This window comes from Gadus chalcogrammus, chromosome 9 (genome assembly GCF_026213295.1).
Source record: "Gadus chalcogrammus isolate NIFS_2021 chromosome 9, NIFS_Gcha_1.0, whole genome shotgun sequence".
Classification (NCBI taxonomy): Eukaryota; Metazoa; Chordata; class Actinopteri; order Gadiformes; family Gadidae; genus Gadus; species Gadus chalcogrammus.
Window position 1 is genome coordinate 19,178,519 of NC_079420.1, and position 15,352 is coordinate 19,193,870.

Sequence of the window (15,352 nt, forward strand, 5' to 3'; positions counted from 1 at the left end):
TACTATACGATTTGCACAACGGTCTAGCATCAAAGATGGCGGGAGCCTCCGACCCACTGGAGGACATGCTCTTCAATGAGGTAGATGAGAAAGCAGTTAGCGACTTAGTTGGCTCTTTGGAATCACAACTTGGTAATCAAAAGACTTCTACTGCTTCGTATTCCGAGAATAAAGGAGAGGGACCTTCGGGCGCTGTCAAACAGTTCTCAGGGAAAGTGCGTGATCAAGTGGGGTCTCTGGAGCAGCCACAACAAGGGCATCCAAAAGCGGGGTTAAATCAGGAACCTAGCGCCAATGAGGCTCTCCCGAACAAAATACTCGCATCTACTACCTCTTCCGTTACTACCGGGAGCGTTATAAACGCTGGATCTAATTTACAAACACTTGGGGCATCTCCTACTATTTCTCATGTACCGGGATCCGTAACTTTGGCGACTCCGTCTGCAGCTGCTAGCTTCAACAGGGCTACTGCTCTGGGTTCGGCGGGCACATCGGTAGTGACTGCTCCTAACCCAAACATCATCACAACGGCGGGTCTAAGGGCTGCTTCCCCTGGATTACAAAGTTTAAACGGCAACACCGGAGGTGTGAAGTTGGTGAACGCACCCGCCATCGCTCCACAAGCCGGAGCCAACAGTGTCATAAGTACTGTTAGTGCTGGTAGCTCCAATATTATCGTGTCCATGTCCTCCCAGCCTAACTTTACTGTACCACAGTCGTCGGTGGCTTCTACAATCACATTACCGAGACACCCTAGCCCATTGTCGAGTTTGTCCCAGAATGGTGTAGACCCTAAGGGTTCCCCTCTCATTACCCAAGGTGTAGCTTCCTCTACGGTCACTACATCTCAGGTCATGAATCACAACAACCCTCTCATGCATACGAAGATGTTGGTGCCCAATCAACCTGTTTCTGGAAACTCTGTAATTCTCGGCAGTACTCCGCCACCTGCAGCTAACTCACCCATCAGCCAGACCGTGACAAGTACCACTGTCACACTTGCGGCTGGTATGAAACCAGCCGTCAACGGAGTTGGTCAGCCGGCGGTGACTATAGTGAGGCACCCCACAACGCCTGTAATGGCAACGTCAATCCAGCAGCAGAGACCAGGGCTGGTTGCAAACACCACAAGGACTGCTGCGCCTCAGATAGCAGTCAGACCTCAACAGCAGACTACCATTCAACTTCCTCCGGGATTTACCATACCTCCAGGTAAGGAAACAGAAGTGTACCGCCGGTAGATCAGTGCTGCTGCTGATGCAGGTAATATAGGTCACCCAATTATCTCATTAAAATGAATATCTATTGCAAACCCTGTCTGGAAACATCACAATCCTCATCTCCAAAATTGTAACTGCATCGTATTCGTATGGAACATTCACTGATTCTTTAAGACACATAGACCGATGTTCCCTCTAGGATTTGTTACACTGTTTTAATCAGAGCAGAGCTCTGGGACAGATTATTCAGAAAATGTTAATGGTTGTCACCTAGCTGTTTTCCCACCTAAGACTAGATAGTCTCTCCTCCCAGAATCATTGCATCTTTGTTGTGATGTGCTAACGTCACCTCAAACAGAATGGTACAGAACAGCTTGTCTCTCTCCCTCTCCTCCCAGGCATGGTCCTGGTGCGTACTGAGACGGGCCAGTTGGTGATGGTCCCCCAGCAGGTTCTGGCCCAGGCCCAGGCAAAGAGCCAACAGGGCCAGGCGGTGTCCAACATCTCCCCCAGGCCTGCCACCCCAACAGCCGGCGCCACCATCCGAGTCAGCGCCCCCAGTCCGGTAAGGAAAGTGTGTGTGTGTGTGTGTGTGTGTGTGTGTGTGTGTGTGTGTGTGTGTGTGTGTGTGTGTGTGTGTGTGTGTGTGTGTGTGTGTGTGTGTGTGTGTGTGTGTGTGTGTGTGTGTGTGTGGGGGGGGGGGGTTGCTATATCCCTCCAGCCAGGAGGACATTTTTTGAGGTTGGTCATACTGTGTCTCACACAAAACTACTGCCCTCTAGTTCTGACAGGTGAAAAGGATGGGAAAAAAAGGGCTATATGCAAACAACCGCACATTGCCTATTTGTCCAGCATTCCTTTATTCCTTGCCATCTAACTTCACCCTGGGGAGAAATGTGCACGTGGTTGAGAAGAACATGCAGCAGCCTATGCACTTCAACGTCCCCTTTACCCAAATGTCTTTTGGCAAAGAATAAAACTGCATGATGTTGACACACTCAAATATCACAATATTCTTACGGATCACATTGAGCAAAACCTGACCTTTTTGGGGGAGTTTATACAAATGCTTATAAAACATATTTATTACCACAGACTCAAACATAAATATGATGAAAGATTTTCTTAAATGCATTCACGCACCGAGAAGCTTTGAAAAATTATAACAAAATTATGTTTATAGACACATTTATTATATTGTTAAGAAGGATTGGAGAATCTTACAATAAAGAAATTAAACCAAATCTCTGTCAAGAAAATGCCCACAGCGCACACAAAGCCAAAGACCTCTGGCCTTGAATGTATAAGTGGTGGTGGTTTTGTCCTCATACCAACCTCCTCTCCTCCTACAGCTTCCCGGTACAACCCAGACTGTCCGCCTGGCCTCCCCAAATCAGCCCAGAATGGTTCAGGCCGGTTCCCCCTCTCCCTCCGTTGTACAGGTGCGTGGTCTTCCTCTACATTTGTACTGGCAACATATCGGTTATCAACAGATCAAGTTAAAGTGGCTTAAAAACATCTTGAAGCAATACGAGGTAGTCGATAGAATAAAATTACGTGAAATTGCAAGGGTTTCATTGAACGTAATCTGATGCTTATGCACAACCTTTATAACCCTCAACAACTTAATTAGAAGTCCATTACGGATTTATGTTGTCATCACTTCAGGCTTTTGGGAAAAGTGCATCGCTAGATGTACGTTTGGAACTCTCTTCAAACTACCATTTTATTTGAAAAATAAGATCAGATTCCTGTGACTAGTATTTACAAGCATGATATTTAGAGTCACTGCACATCTCTGCTTCTTCCCACACAACTCTTCTTCCCTGTGAGCCACTGTGCTAAGAGCTGTGCCTGCTAGCATCAAACTGTGGATCTAGTTCCACCCATGACGTCATCGTGTCATTGTCCAATCTCCCACCAGGCCATCACAGTGGCGCCCGCTGGAGCCGGCGTCTCGGGGAAGATGAGCAACCCTCCCCCCAAGCCCGGGACGGTGATCACCGCGGGGGGGCATGCGCTGGCCAAGCCTGTGGGGGTCCAGCCCGGCCTCGCCATGGCCGGTGGGACGCCAGGGACGGGCGTCTCCCCCGCCGCGCCCCGCACAGCCATAGTGTCACAAGTACGTACCCTCCCACCGACCGCGACTCGCCGTGTTCCGTTAGTTGTTATTGGTCGGGAGTCTGCTTTTAATTTATCCAAACTTCCCACTCCAGACGTCCCAACTCCGAATCAAAACCCACACAGCATCAACCTATCTGATACAGCTAAGGAGTTTATCTAGTTCTTCATAAACATAACTATTTTGAATGTTTCAATGTTAACAACGTGCCTTGTTTATGAATTTGAGCATTGTCATTTTTTGGGCTTGACCCTGGTTATGGAGGATGCACATGGCCCTTGTTTCTCCTGAACGAGAATTGCAAACCTAAACAAAGCAAGCCAAATTCTCTACATGATCATGCAAACAACAGCATTGAGGAAACCAAAACAGTCAAGTCAAGTTAATCAGCATAACTGCTAATTAATGGTCATGAACAGAATGAATGGCACATACGTAAGACCATGGTATGCATGAATTTCAAACCCACTTTTAATCCTTGCTTTAGAAAAGTTGTCCTATTCGCTCTACCTATCATGGTATTTGGTTTCATTACATATTAAGTAATATGGAAATGAGAAAAGTATATGGCGCTGCCCAAATGTGTTAAAACCAAGAATTTTAAAGTAATTTCCTTTTGAGGTATTGAAATTGTACTCACAAGTGTTTCACAGAATAAGTAAGGGTCTGTACGCTCATGACTTGTTTGACTATTGATAAAAAGTACCATATAATGCATACAGCATTGGGTACAAATTGTAATTTCGTTACCCACCGTGTCAACCATAGTTCATCAATGTTGATGATCTATTCTCTATAAGATACCCTCGTGCCTTTAGGTCAAAGATGTATCCTGTATTTCAGGCTTCGACATATCTTCAAATGAGAATGAACTGCGCCTTGGTGCTGGAAAGTAAAATGTGGAATTACCTGATGCACTCTGATGTACATGTTTCACAATTACAGGAGATGCAGGAAAACGTGAAGAAATGTAAAAACTTCCTGGCGACACTGATCAAGCTGGCATCCCATAATTCCCCCTCCCCGGATACCTCCAAGAATGTGAAGACCCTGGTGCAGGATCTACTCGTAAGGCCGGAGCATTACCCTTTGACCCATACCATTAGTATTCAACGGACTGAGGCTTTTATTGTGAAGTCAGTGCCTTCCGTTTGGTTGTTCCTGTTAAACGGTCTCTTCTTTGTTCCCCAGGATGCGAAGATTGAGCCTGAGGAGTTCACCAGCCGCCTGCAGGCTGAACTCAAGTCCTCACCTCAACCCTACCTCATCCCCTTCCTCAAGGTACTCCCACAAAGACTTAAGGAAGAAAAAGCGAAACCATAATTACATAGTGTATTTTAGTAAATATATATAGTTTTCTTTTATCACAGACACGTATATTGGTAGATGTTATTTTCTTACCCTTGACATATTTCGACGGATATACTTCCGTCTTCATCAGAAAATAACCGTGACCTTCTGATGAAGACGGAAGTATATCTGTCGAAACATGTCAAGGTAAAGAAAATAACATCTACCAATATATGTGTCTGTGATCAAAGAAAACTATACATATTTATCTATCTCAAGTGTAGACACAATGACACAACTATATACTTGATATACTCTCTATGCATAATGTATAATTATTGTGCAAACTTTTTATTTTGTTTTAGAAAGAACAGCTTGTTCCATATGCAATGCTTATCATCCCTGAATGCCAGCTTGAGTTATGTTGCAGTCATTTAATTTGTGCCTTATCAAACTGTTAGAGTAGTTTAAAAAATTGGAAGAAATGATAATTTACCGAATGGAAATCTACAGAGTTGAGCTGGCTAATCCTATTTTTCCATTTGATTGGTTGGTAATCAATAAATTTCCTGGTCACCAAAATCTATACAAGTAAATTGGTCATACATTATTTGTCAAGGACAACCATGCTCCTGAATGTGTTGAATCAACCAGGAAGGAGACTTTGAATGCACACAGCAAAACTTTGAGCTGTTTGTTAAAAGTTTTACTCATACCACTTATTATGGGTCTGCTACTGTTATATACCAGGGCAGTAGGCTGATCTCCACCAGTTTATTCTACTCCCCATACCTGGGTACATCTTTTTTTTTCTTTTTTTTTTATAGTTTACCGGGGAGGAAATGGTTTTCCACAAAACTGTACATCAACGAGAGTAGACCAACAATACACTTCCACTGCATCAGCAGTAACAGACAGTTACTGTAGTGACTTAAGGTTATCCTACGATGATTCCTGTGTTAAGAAGGGTCTAGTAAGCCAGCCAATCTACTTTAAATGTTTTGTAAAGAGTGTGGGACCTGGACAAGTCGACTACTGTTTGAGGTCATAATATCCAGTTATGGATATATATACTTTTTCTTTTATGACATTATCTACAGTTATCTGGAAAACAACTCTATCACTTTGACTCTGCTCACATGAAGCCAACAACACCAAAACAATCCTTATTTCAAGCAAATTCCTGATTTGGGCTCAGACCTGTGTATTTGTAACAGTATTATAACGCGTCGTAAACACAGGGCTGTTTTGTAGCCGTGCTCTGATGCCACTGTTCTTTACCGTTGGATGTACATTAACCCATTTTGTATCTTGGGGGTGTCCACAGAAAAGCCTTCCCGCGCTGCGCCAGTCTCTGCTCAACAACCAACAGTCTCTAATGGCCTCCGGCAACGCCCCCACCCAAGTGTCCCCGGCCGCCACCTCCACCATCAGAGCCCGGCTCCCCAACAGCCCCGTCATGACCCCCGTCAGGACGCCCACGCCGCTCGTAAACAACACCGCCATGGTACCCTCGATCGCCGTGACACGGGGCGTAGGGGTTTGAACCCGGGAACGAGGGATGGGTTATTACTGCGGGACTGAGTTCAGTGTAGTGGGGGATGTGGGATCCATGGATGGCATCGATCCAAAGCTCTGAAACCTGAAGCCAGTGGCAGGATGGTCTAGGTGTTAGGGGGGGGTCGGTCTTCAGGAAAAAGGTGCTGGTTCAAGTCTACTCTGAGGCATCCTTGAGCATTCTGCCTAATCCGTAAAAATGACTGATCTTAAACATAGTAACGCCCTGTGAGTGCTTTAAATATAAGGGTCGGGTTAATACTAATAGTAGATGGTAATCAACTGTGAGTAAAAGGCATTTGATTTAAACTTTTGTTGAACCACAGTATAAAAGTGTCTGTGGCAATGTAGCTCTCTCTTGTTGTAAAGTCATGGTGTGGATCCTGTCATGTGACCTCTATCCTCTGCCCTCATAGGGTGTCAGGAGACAAGCGCTCCCGGCAGTCCAGACCCGCATGCCCATGGTCATCACCCAGACCCTCAGAACCCCAGGTACACACACACACACACACACACACACACACACACACACACACACACACACACACACACACACACACACACACACACACACACACACACACACACACACACACACACACACACACACACACACACAGAGAATGTTTTAAAACAATATCTGGGAAATTGCTTGTTGTGATTGTTGATTTGCTTGTATGTGTTGTTCAGGTGCAGTTGTGAGGGGACCTTCTATCATAGCAGGTAAAAGTCCTGCTAACTTGGCAGTGCAAGCCAATCAGAAGAAGCTGAGTGACCCAGGGGGCGGTTTCAGGTGAGTTAATCTATGATTGGCTCTTTTTATATATTTCTTCTGTTGGTTCATTGGGATGCAGTTGCACAAAACAACCACTAGAGAGCAACCTCTAGCCATAGGACATCCCATAGGATGTGAAGTGACCTCTTCTGTCAACCTGTATGTACGCTCCCTCTAACACCCCTCCCTCTCTGCGCACAGAGACGACGACGACATCAACGACGTGGCGTCCATGGCCGGGGTCAACCTCAACGAGGAGAACGCACGTATCCTAGCAACCAGCTCGGAGCTGGTGGGCACCAAGATCCGCTCCTGCAAGGACGAGGCCTTCCTTCCCACCGGCCTGCTGCACCGTCGCATCCTCGACACAGGTGTGGGGAGGTCGGGGGGGCACTGCCACCGCCACAGTTAACACGGTTCCTCCCAGGAGGGTGTAGTTCAGGTGTCACAGCGGCACAACCGGTAAACAGAGCAGTGCAAATCATACAGGAGAAGGGAACCACGATAAAATCAATGTATTATGTACAACTGCCGTACAACATCAATTAAAGTTACATTGATGGCCCAACCACGAATCAGAAAAAGTGACCCACTATCTCACTGATGGCCGAGATGGAGATGAGCAATAGGGAATGGAGAGCTGTCTTTTTTAAGTGAATTAGTTTTAGTTGTGCTTTTGCCAAGGAAATTCCCTGGGATAAGATGGTTTTTAAAATGTTTGTCTGAAGGTTATAGTTTACCCCACAAACCACACCAATTAAGAGGCATATGAAGGCCCCTGCTGTGTTACTTTGTCCTCACCGTGCCTGTCTCTGTCCTCAGCCAAGAAGTTGGGTGTGACCGAGGTCCCGGCCGAGGTGGTGAACTACATTTCCCATGCCACCCAGTCGCGATTGCGCTCCTTGCTGGAGAAGGTGTCGGCGGTGGCTCAGCACCGCGGTGAAGGCGGGAAGGTATGTCGACGACTATAGGTTATCTGCTGATTTAAGCGTTGATGCGACGCATCTGTGCTCTGCTTATCAATGCTGAATTAAAGCTGCGTTCACAGGGGCACCGGGCGACCGGACCCCAGAATAACACTGAATCAAAGGCGGGGTCAGAGTATCTGGGTCTCCTTTTTAATCTTTCGTGACGTTCTCTTTCTGTTCCAGGACGAGGAGTGGGCGGAGCAGTCCTCAGACGTCCGCGCTCAGCTGCGCTTCTTCGAGCAGCTGGAGCGCATGGAGAAGCAGAGGAAGGACGACCAGGAGAGGGAGATTCTACTCAAAGCAGCCAAGGTACTTGGAAACACCGAAATCGAGTGGTTTGCTCTACTTTTGAGAAGTTTCTTAGATTCCAATTGGTATGCACAAAATAGGAGGTGTGACCAGCCGTCCAAAAAGAAAGAGGGTTGACTTTATAGCGATGCACACATTTGTTGTTGACTCCTTGACGCGTGGGTATGGCAGACGTAACAGTTTCAAACAGTGGTTGCACTTCATTGATGCATTGCCTGTGTGGGAAGGATCTGGACGGATCACGTGGGTCTCGATGTAGCTCCCTCAGGTTCCTCCAGGGGGGGTGGAGGAGCTACTCTTTGTAACATCGTGTTTCTTTCCTCCACCCAGAGTCGTGCCCGGCAGGAAGACCCGGAACAGGCCCGGCTCAAGGCTAAGGCTAAAGAGGTAAGCGGTTGAGCGTGTGTGTGTGTGTGTGTGTGTGTGTGTGTTCATGTGATTTTTGAGCATCCAAGGCTCACAGTACCTCTGTTTGAACCCAGTGGGCCGCTGGTGTCTGCTGTGCGTTGCTCTGCCTGTTGTTCCATCGTGGTGGGAACAACAGGCAGTGGAAGTCCTCCCAATTCTCAAGTCCCACAAGGGGCAGTGGAATACAAATAGATGCTTCCTGAACAGAATCACTCGCCAACCAATCCCAGGACACCAGACAATGGGGAAAATAATTGATTGTTTCCCCCTACGGCGCCACAATAATCTGTGGTTGAGTCTTTGTGGGACACACACGCACACACACACGCACACACTGCATCATCCTCTTGTCATTCTCACTGTCTTACCACGTGTCATAAATTGGACTGTCCAGTACAATCTCCCATCACACAGAGAGTCATTCAATCACACACACACACACACACACACATGCTTCATACGTAGAGGGGATGGGGTTCAGGGGGGCAGGACAGTCAGGGTTTTTCTCGACAGAGCTACTTCAGGCTGGCCCTGGGGAGCCCAGAGGTCAAGGGCCATTACCCATAAGTCCTTCTGCCGGGCCCCAGGGGCCGACGGGCTGGGGAGTCCAGTCCAGACACGTTAATGTCACCTGGAAACCAAGAGCAGCGACACTACCGGAGGGGGGAAACACAAAACAAAAGAAATACCTCATATTGCACGGTGCAGACCATCCTAACTTTACCATCGGGGAAGATGTGGATAACAGCGGCCTGCCAGTTCTCTCCCCTGGATCCTTCCCCCAGGAGCCCCCTCCAGCGCCGCCCCACCACACAAACAAGGGCTCGGCTCCCCCTTCTCTTCTCCCGGCCTGTTCCTCCAGAGCAGCTTCCACAACAGGCCACGCCGCGGGCCGCATCTGCCCCTTGAGATGGAGCAGCACATGCAGTCATTTTACATTTTATTAATCACATTTATTTTTTGAAAGGTTTGATCAGCCTACTCTGATTCCAACCTTAGTGTTGCCTAGTCCAGCCTAGTGGGTTGAGTTCTCCACGGCAGAGTGGCGTTGCTGGGCATGGCCTCCTGCCACCCCAGGCTGGATCATTTCATCCCAGACAAGGAGAGACAGGAGCCCCTGGCTGAAGTCTGCTTAAGTCAGCATTCAACCTTTGGTCCCCAGTGATATCTGCCCTATCATATCAGACTCTTGTCTGCAGTGAGGTCCATCGGAATAGAGTGCTTTTTATTAAGGACTCGTATGTATATGTTCTACGTACCAAACACTGGGACTGGCGGTGTATGTTTGGAGCAAACACAAAGGATAAGCCTGCTGGTATTGATCCTGATGTAAGACTATAAAGCAAGGATTCTTTGGTCTTGTGTGTGACGCAGTCAACGTTGGTTGACAGACTGGGATAGTAGAGAGCACACAAACGCACCCAGTTTAACATACTATGCGTCGTATGTGTTCGTAGTACACAAAACATTAAAATCGACTGAGACGGCCCCTGGCAGTAGACCTTTGTCCGATCATTGATTTGGCTGTCCAGCACCAAGATCCTTTCGGCACAAGTGGGGGGGGGGGGCGGCAATTGTAGGTGATCTTGTGTTTTTTATGCTTGACGTTTGAATGGTACTTGGCTACCTTATGGAAGGGTGGATATTGTCATGCCAATTACATCTCCCTACACCGCTCTTCCATTGCACTGCAGGGGATCGGGGGGGAAGAGGGGGTCGTATGAAAGATCAGGGCTGTCAGTAGAACCGGACAGGGCAGGGGACAGACAACAGACGACGTGGTATCAAAGGTCTTTTCCGGCGTCCCAACTATAACAAGAGTTTATTATTTCACTTTGAAGACCCAAATACCAAATGTTGAAGCTCTTTTGTACTCGAACTGCACAATTTCTCTGAGCATGTACTGTAAAAAATAAACAAATAGATGAAAAGATGGCGAGATCTGCGTTTGACCTTTGTGACGTCAACCTGTGGTTGTTTCCCGTCCGGCCCACAGATGCAGCAGCAGGAGCAGGCTCAGATCCGCCAGCGAGACGCCAACCTCACCGCCCTGGCCGCCATCGGGCCCCGAAAGAGACGCAAGATGGACTCGCCAGGGTCCTCCAACGCCGGGGCTGAGGTACAGCACACACTGCGTCACGCACTGCGTCACACACTCCGTTGCACACTCACACTCATTCGCACACTCAGTCGCACACTCACTAACACACTCACACAATCGCTCACTAACTGAGTCACACACTCACTCACACACCCACTCACTCTAAAGGCCCATTCACACCCTACGGTAGATACGGATAGGAACCCTTCCGTCCGGTCTCGGAGGTGTTTCGTCCATCAGTGGGTCCGTCGCTTCTGAGCTTACGAATCCGGAGTGCTCCGGGAGAAACGGAGCAATACCACCGGAAATCAAGGCGGCACTATAGTATAGAGCCTTTTTTTTTTTGCAGATTTCGGATTACACAAAGCCAAATCTTCGCCATGTTTGCGATTGTCGATTGTCGGTAATTTGTGACACGACAGTCACTGCCCTCTAGAGAATGTATTGCGTAACATCCATAACAACGCTGAAACCGGACGGAGGTATGAAGTGTAGTCCCGGAGACAACGTTTGGTACGGACGGACGAATATCGTCCAGATCCGGAGGTTTGAATCGGCCTTAATACTCACACACTCACTAACTCACACACTCACACACTCTCCTCACCATATAACTGGACAAAACAAGCTTTGTATTTCCACTCCGTCTTTATAGCACTAGCTCTCATTTAACAGCGATGCATTTGTGTGTGTCAACACTACATTGTTATTGAAAAGGTTGTGTGCCGATGCTGCTTCAATGTCTGAAAAAGTGTTGTTCTCTTCAGTCCTGTTTACTCACAGTGTGTGTGTTTATTGTGGAAACACCGTACCATCCCGCCTTGTCTGCTTGCGTTCTCCAAGCGGCATGTGCATGAGTCCTGTCTGGAGTGAGGGTGACCGTAGCTGAGTGAAGGGGGCCAGGCTAGGCCCCGGGGCCTGGCTGTGGGTGTGTCAGCCTCTCCGGTCCCTCCCTCCCCCCTGAGGGGCAGCCATAGATTTAATCTCTACAGAGAAGAGCCCCGGGCCCCGCCCTAGGTTAGGGCTACTCCAATGTGACCCTCCCTTCCCCTCCCCTCCCCTCCCCTCCCCTCCCCCCCCTCCCCCCTCGCTCATTCTCTCACGCACATATCAGGCCTTAGGCTCGCCCCCCAGCCACCCCAGACAAAGGCCTCTGTGCAAAGAGAGACAGAGGGTGAGAGGGAGAGGGAGAGAGAGAACAGGATTAGGGGCGGAGGGGCCTTGGGCATACCAAGACTGCGCAAGGTAATGAACTTTAGGAGCTGTTGTGTTGCAGTAGTGCTGTATAGAACTACTAGTCAATTTAACCAGAATCAGAAACAGGCTGAAGACTCTCTCTCTGTGTGTCTGTGTGTGTGTGTGTGTGTGTGTGTGTGTGTGTGTGTGTGTGTGTGTGTGTGTGTGTGTGTGTGTGTGTGTGTGTGTGTGTGTGTGTGTGTGTGTGTGTGTGTGTGTGTGTGTGTGTGTTGCCATGCCTACAGGCTGTTGTGGTGCGTGCGTGCGTGTGCAAGCACCTGCCCGGGGCCTCATTCCTATCCTCTAATGTCAGCTCAGCCCTCGGGTTCTGGTGCCCCGGCAGCCACAGTAGCACGTCTGTGTTTCTATGCAGAAGCTCAAAAATCCAGCAATCGCTCAAACTGCAGCAGAAAGCGCAAGCACAAATGGCCCGAGCTTAGGTTTAGATAACCGGTCAAGATGGCTTCCCAAAGAGAACTTCTGGCCATTTGTGCCTCTTTTGGCTGTATCGGCGAAGGGTGAAAGCAATTAAATGTTAAAAAGAAGTGAAATCTGAAATGGAACGTTGGCCATTACCCCCGCCTCCAATTAAAACATGCCTCTATCCCCAACTCAAATTCCTTGAAGGTTTTTGATATTTAATCACAATCAGTTAAGTGGGGTTGATTCTGGCTATTCTATTCTGGTTAGTGTTAATTCTTCCAATAAGCATTAGCAGCTCACCATTGTGTCAAACACTGCAAATAAGACAAGGGGATACATTTCAAACATATTAAAAGAAATGTGGTTCTCTTGTCAATTCACCCCGAAGGCTTAGAAAATACAGACATAGCCTGGATCTGTGCTAGCATTCACATGTGCTTCTCACGTACAAACATTCACTTCCAATGGGCTCCTGAGCTACGAACCGAGGGGTGTCTGCGGTTCTAAATCTGGATTGACTGTCCTGCTGATCCATACCGCCATACATGTGTTCCTCCCTGCCTCTACCGTGACGTTTCTTGTAAATGCACATTGGCACCTGGGGCAAGCTCCAAGCAATGGAAAGAGATGCTTGGAGTTATTGCTACAGTGAGCTTAATTACTGTTCCTAATTCTTTGGAGAGAGGGCATTTTTCAAAGCCTTCCTTGTATTACCTTACAGAGCTTAGAATTGTCTTATTTTTTGGCATTTTCGACAGATTTTAAATGAATAAAAAAATTCCCCTCCCAGTCCACATTACACTCCTAGCTTCTTAGTGCGTCTAGTCTGAATAGGAGCCTGTGAATGCCTCCATGGCCCCAATACATGATAAACACCTTTGCAAATAATCCTGACTTGACTTGCCTTGAGTGGCTGTCCTGGGGGGGGTGGATACAGTACAGTGCAGGGCGGGGCGCCCGCTCACGGCTATTGGCGCACCTGTTGTAATATAAATGCGCGGTGAGCCCTGTGCAGGTCTAGGCTGGGCTAGCCATTCACTGAATGCACCGAGTGGGAGGCTATTGGCTATGTGTTGTTAAGATGGGTCATCAGGCTCTGCCGAGCGACGCTCCAACGGCAAAGCCTGTGATGATGGAGACACCTCGGAGCCGGCTGGAGCCATGACGCTTTGTGCTAGGGCTGAACGATTAATCAAATTTAAAACGTAATCGCGATGTAATAGAACGCGGTATGCAAATCACAAAGGCTGCGATAAAAAATAAATAAATAATAATTTGTTACCGTTACTGACTGGATATCAGTATGATCACTTAATTTTATTTTTATTTTACAATTGAATAGTTAAATGAAGAAGTTTATAATGTAGATGAATCTGAACGCATCGGCCTGTCCTAAAGGAAAAGCAGCATATTGTGTTGGTCATACTAAAGAATGATTTATTAAATTTTTTTGTGAATAAAACACAACATAAGGAACTTAATAAATTATAAAAATCGCACATTAAATCGCAATCGCAATATTGGTCAAAACAATCGCATTTAGATTATTTTCCCAAATCGTTCAGCCCTACTTTGTGCACATCATTTAATTCAGCTCAGCGCGTGCCATTTGCTCCCATTTGTCTTCGATCATCTCCCCTTTTTTCCCGTTCCATCTCGTGCATCGATGCCCGTCTCGTGAAGTACAGTCACTCCCAATGCCTGCAGATACAAGGGCTGCTTAGAGGGGCAATGGCGAAGGCTTTCATGAAAATAACTGTTTTTATAAGTCGCTATCTATTGCTGAATGAGGTAACTCAACGGTGTTTGGGCCTCCGGCCATCAAATGAACGCCCTGTATTTGCGATGTTACAGGATGTTAGCCAGTGTTTGTCGGTGGTGAGGCTGTTTGAGCGCTTATCTCCAAACGACACAAAACGGAAATCTTCAAGTTTGCAAATTCAAATCATCGCCGTGTGAGAACTGCAGTTTCTGTGCCCCCTGTGCAAAGAAGGATAGAAAGTGTGACCGCGTACAAATGATATTTTCCTCTTAATGCAGAAGCATCATGTCGACCATAACAACACAGAACACTTTTCCTCTTTTCAACACCATCACTCGCTCTCTAGGGCAAAACAAATCAGCGGAGCCTAGAACTTTTATAATTCGTGATTTGCAGTTCAGTTATTTCACAAACCAGGGGAAAGTTAAATTGCTATCGAATTAATTGAATAAAAAAATATGCCACGCCCTTCTTCCTACTACCCACTCTGGTTATTAATGTGTTGCCATTCTGCATAATCTAGGAGTATATCAACGACATGCCTTGACGTGTGAGAGTATGTATGTCTAGATAGATATGGTTTTATATCATAAAGTCAGGGCTGTGTGTGGAATGGTCCGCGTGTATGACTGCAACCCTCCGGCCGCGCCTCACCATGCCTCTGCTCTGCCCCCCCCCCCCATCCAGGTGGCCTCGAGCTCCGGCTCCGGTAACTCTCCGGGGGGGAGCTCCTCGCGCCAGCAGCTCCGTACGCGGATCACAAGAGTCAACCTCAGGGACTTCATCTTCTGTCTGGAGCAGGAGCGCACCACGTCCAGGTCCCTGCTGCTCTACAAGGCCCTGCTGAAGTGAGGCACCCCAGCCCCCCCACGCCCCGAAGGAGGTGGACCCCCTCCTCCCCAATCATCCGCAGAAAACTAAAACAACGGGAACCACCCGCCCACCCCGTCAAAACACAGATGCAGTTTTTAAGATATTTTTTTAGAGATACATTGATTACGTTGGCCTGTGTCCTGGAGCTATGTGTGCACCCCCCCCCCTTCGCCCCCCACCTTTACTTCGACGCCCTCGGTTTGCAATACAACCCCCCCCCCCTGTATCCTGGGATTGCTTTCAATCGCCCTGTTTTCGGCGCAGCATCAACGCGAGCGGACGCCTGACTGCCCGCCTGCGTCGTATGG

General features: G+C 47.8%; 3 protein-coding genes across 3 annotated transcripts in view; 1 reads left to right on the plus strand and 2 right to left on the minus strand.

Annotated features, from left to right (window-relative positions):
* LOC130388986 (BTB/POZ domain-containing protein kctd15) overlaps nt 1-15,352 on the minus strand; it is a 111,090-nt gene that overhangs the window by 86,655 nt on the left and 9,083 nt on the right. The window lies entirely within an intron of this gene.
* Nucleotides 1-15,352, minus strand: part of LOC130388978 (carbohydrate sulfotransferase 8-like) — a 128,750-nt gene that overhangs the window by 77,270 nt on the left and 36,128 nt on the right. The gene's annotated exons all lie outside the window — the stretch shown is intronic.
* Nucleotides 26-15,068, plus strand: LOC130388964 (transcription initiation factor TFIID subunit 4-like). The gene is made up of 15 exons (XM_056598591.1): nt 26-1,212; nt 1,619-1,785; nt 2,573-2,662; nt 3,145-3,342; nt 4,288-4,410; nt 4,534-4,623; nt 5,960-6,139; nt 6,606-6,681; nt 6,880-6,982; nt 7,166-7,335; nt 7,787-7,917; nt 8,116-8,241; nt 8,572-8,628; nt 10,646-10,768; nt 14,859-15,068. The coding sequence occupies exons 1-15, from the start codon at nt 36-38 to the stop codon at nt 15,021-15,023; spliced, it is 2,976 nt and encodes a 991-aa protein (XP_056454566.1). The 5' UTR covers nt 26-35; the 3' UTR covers nt 15,024-15,068.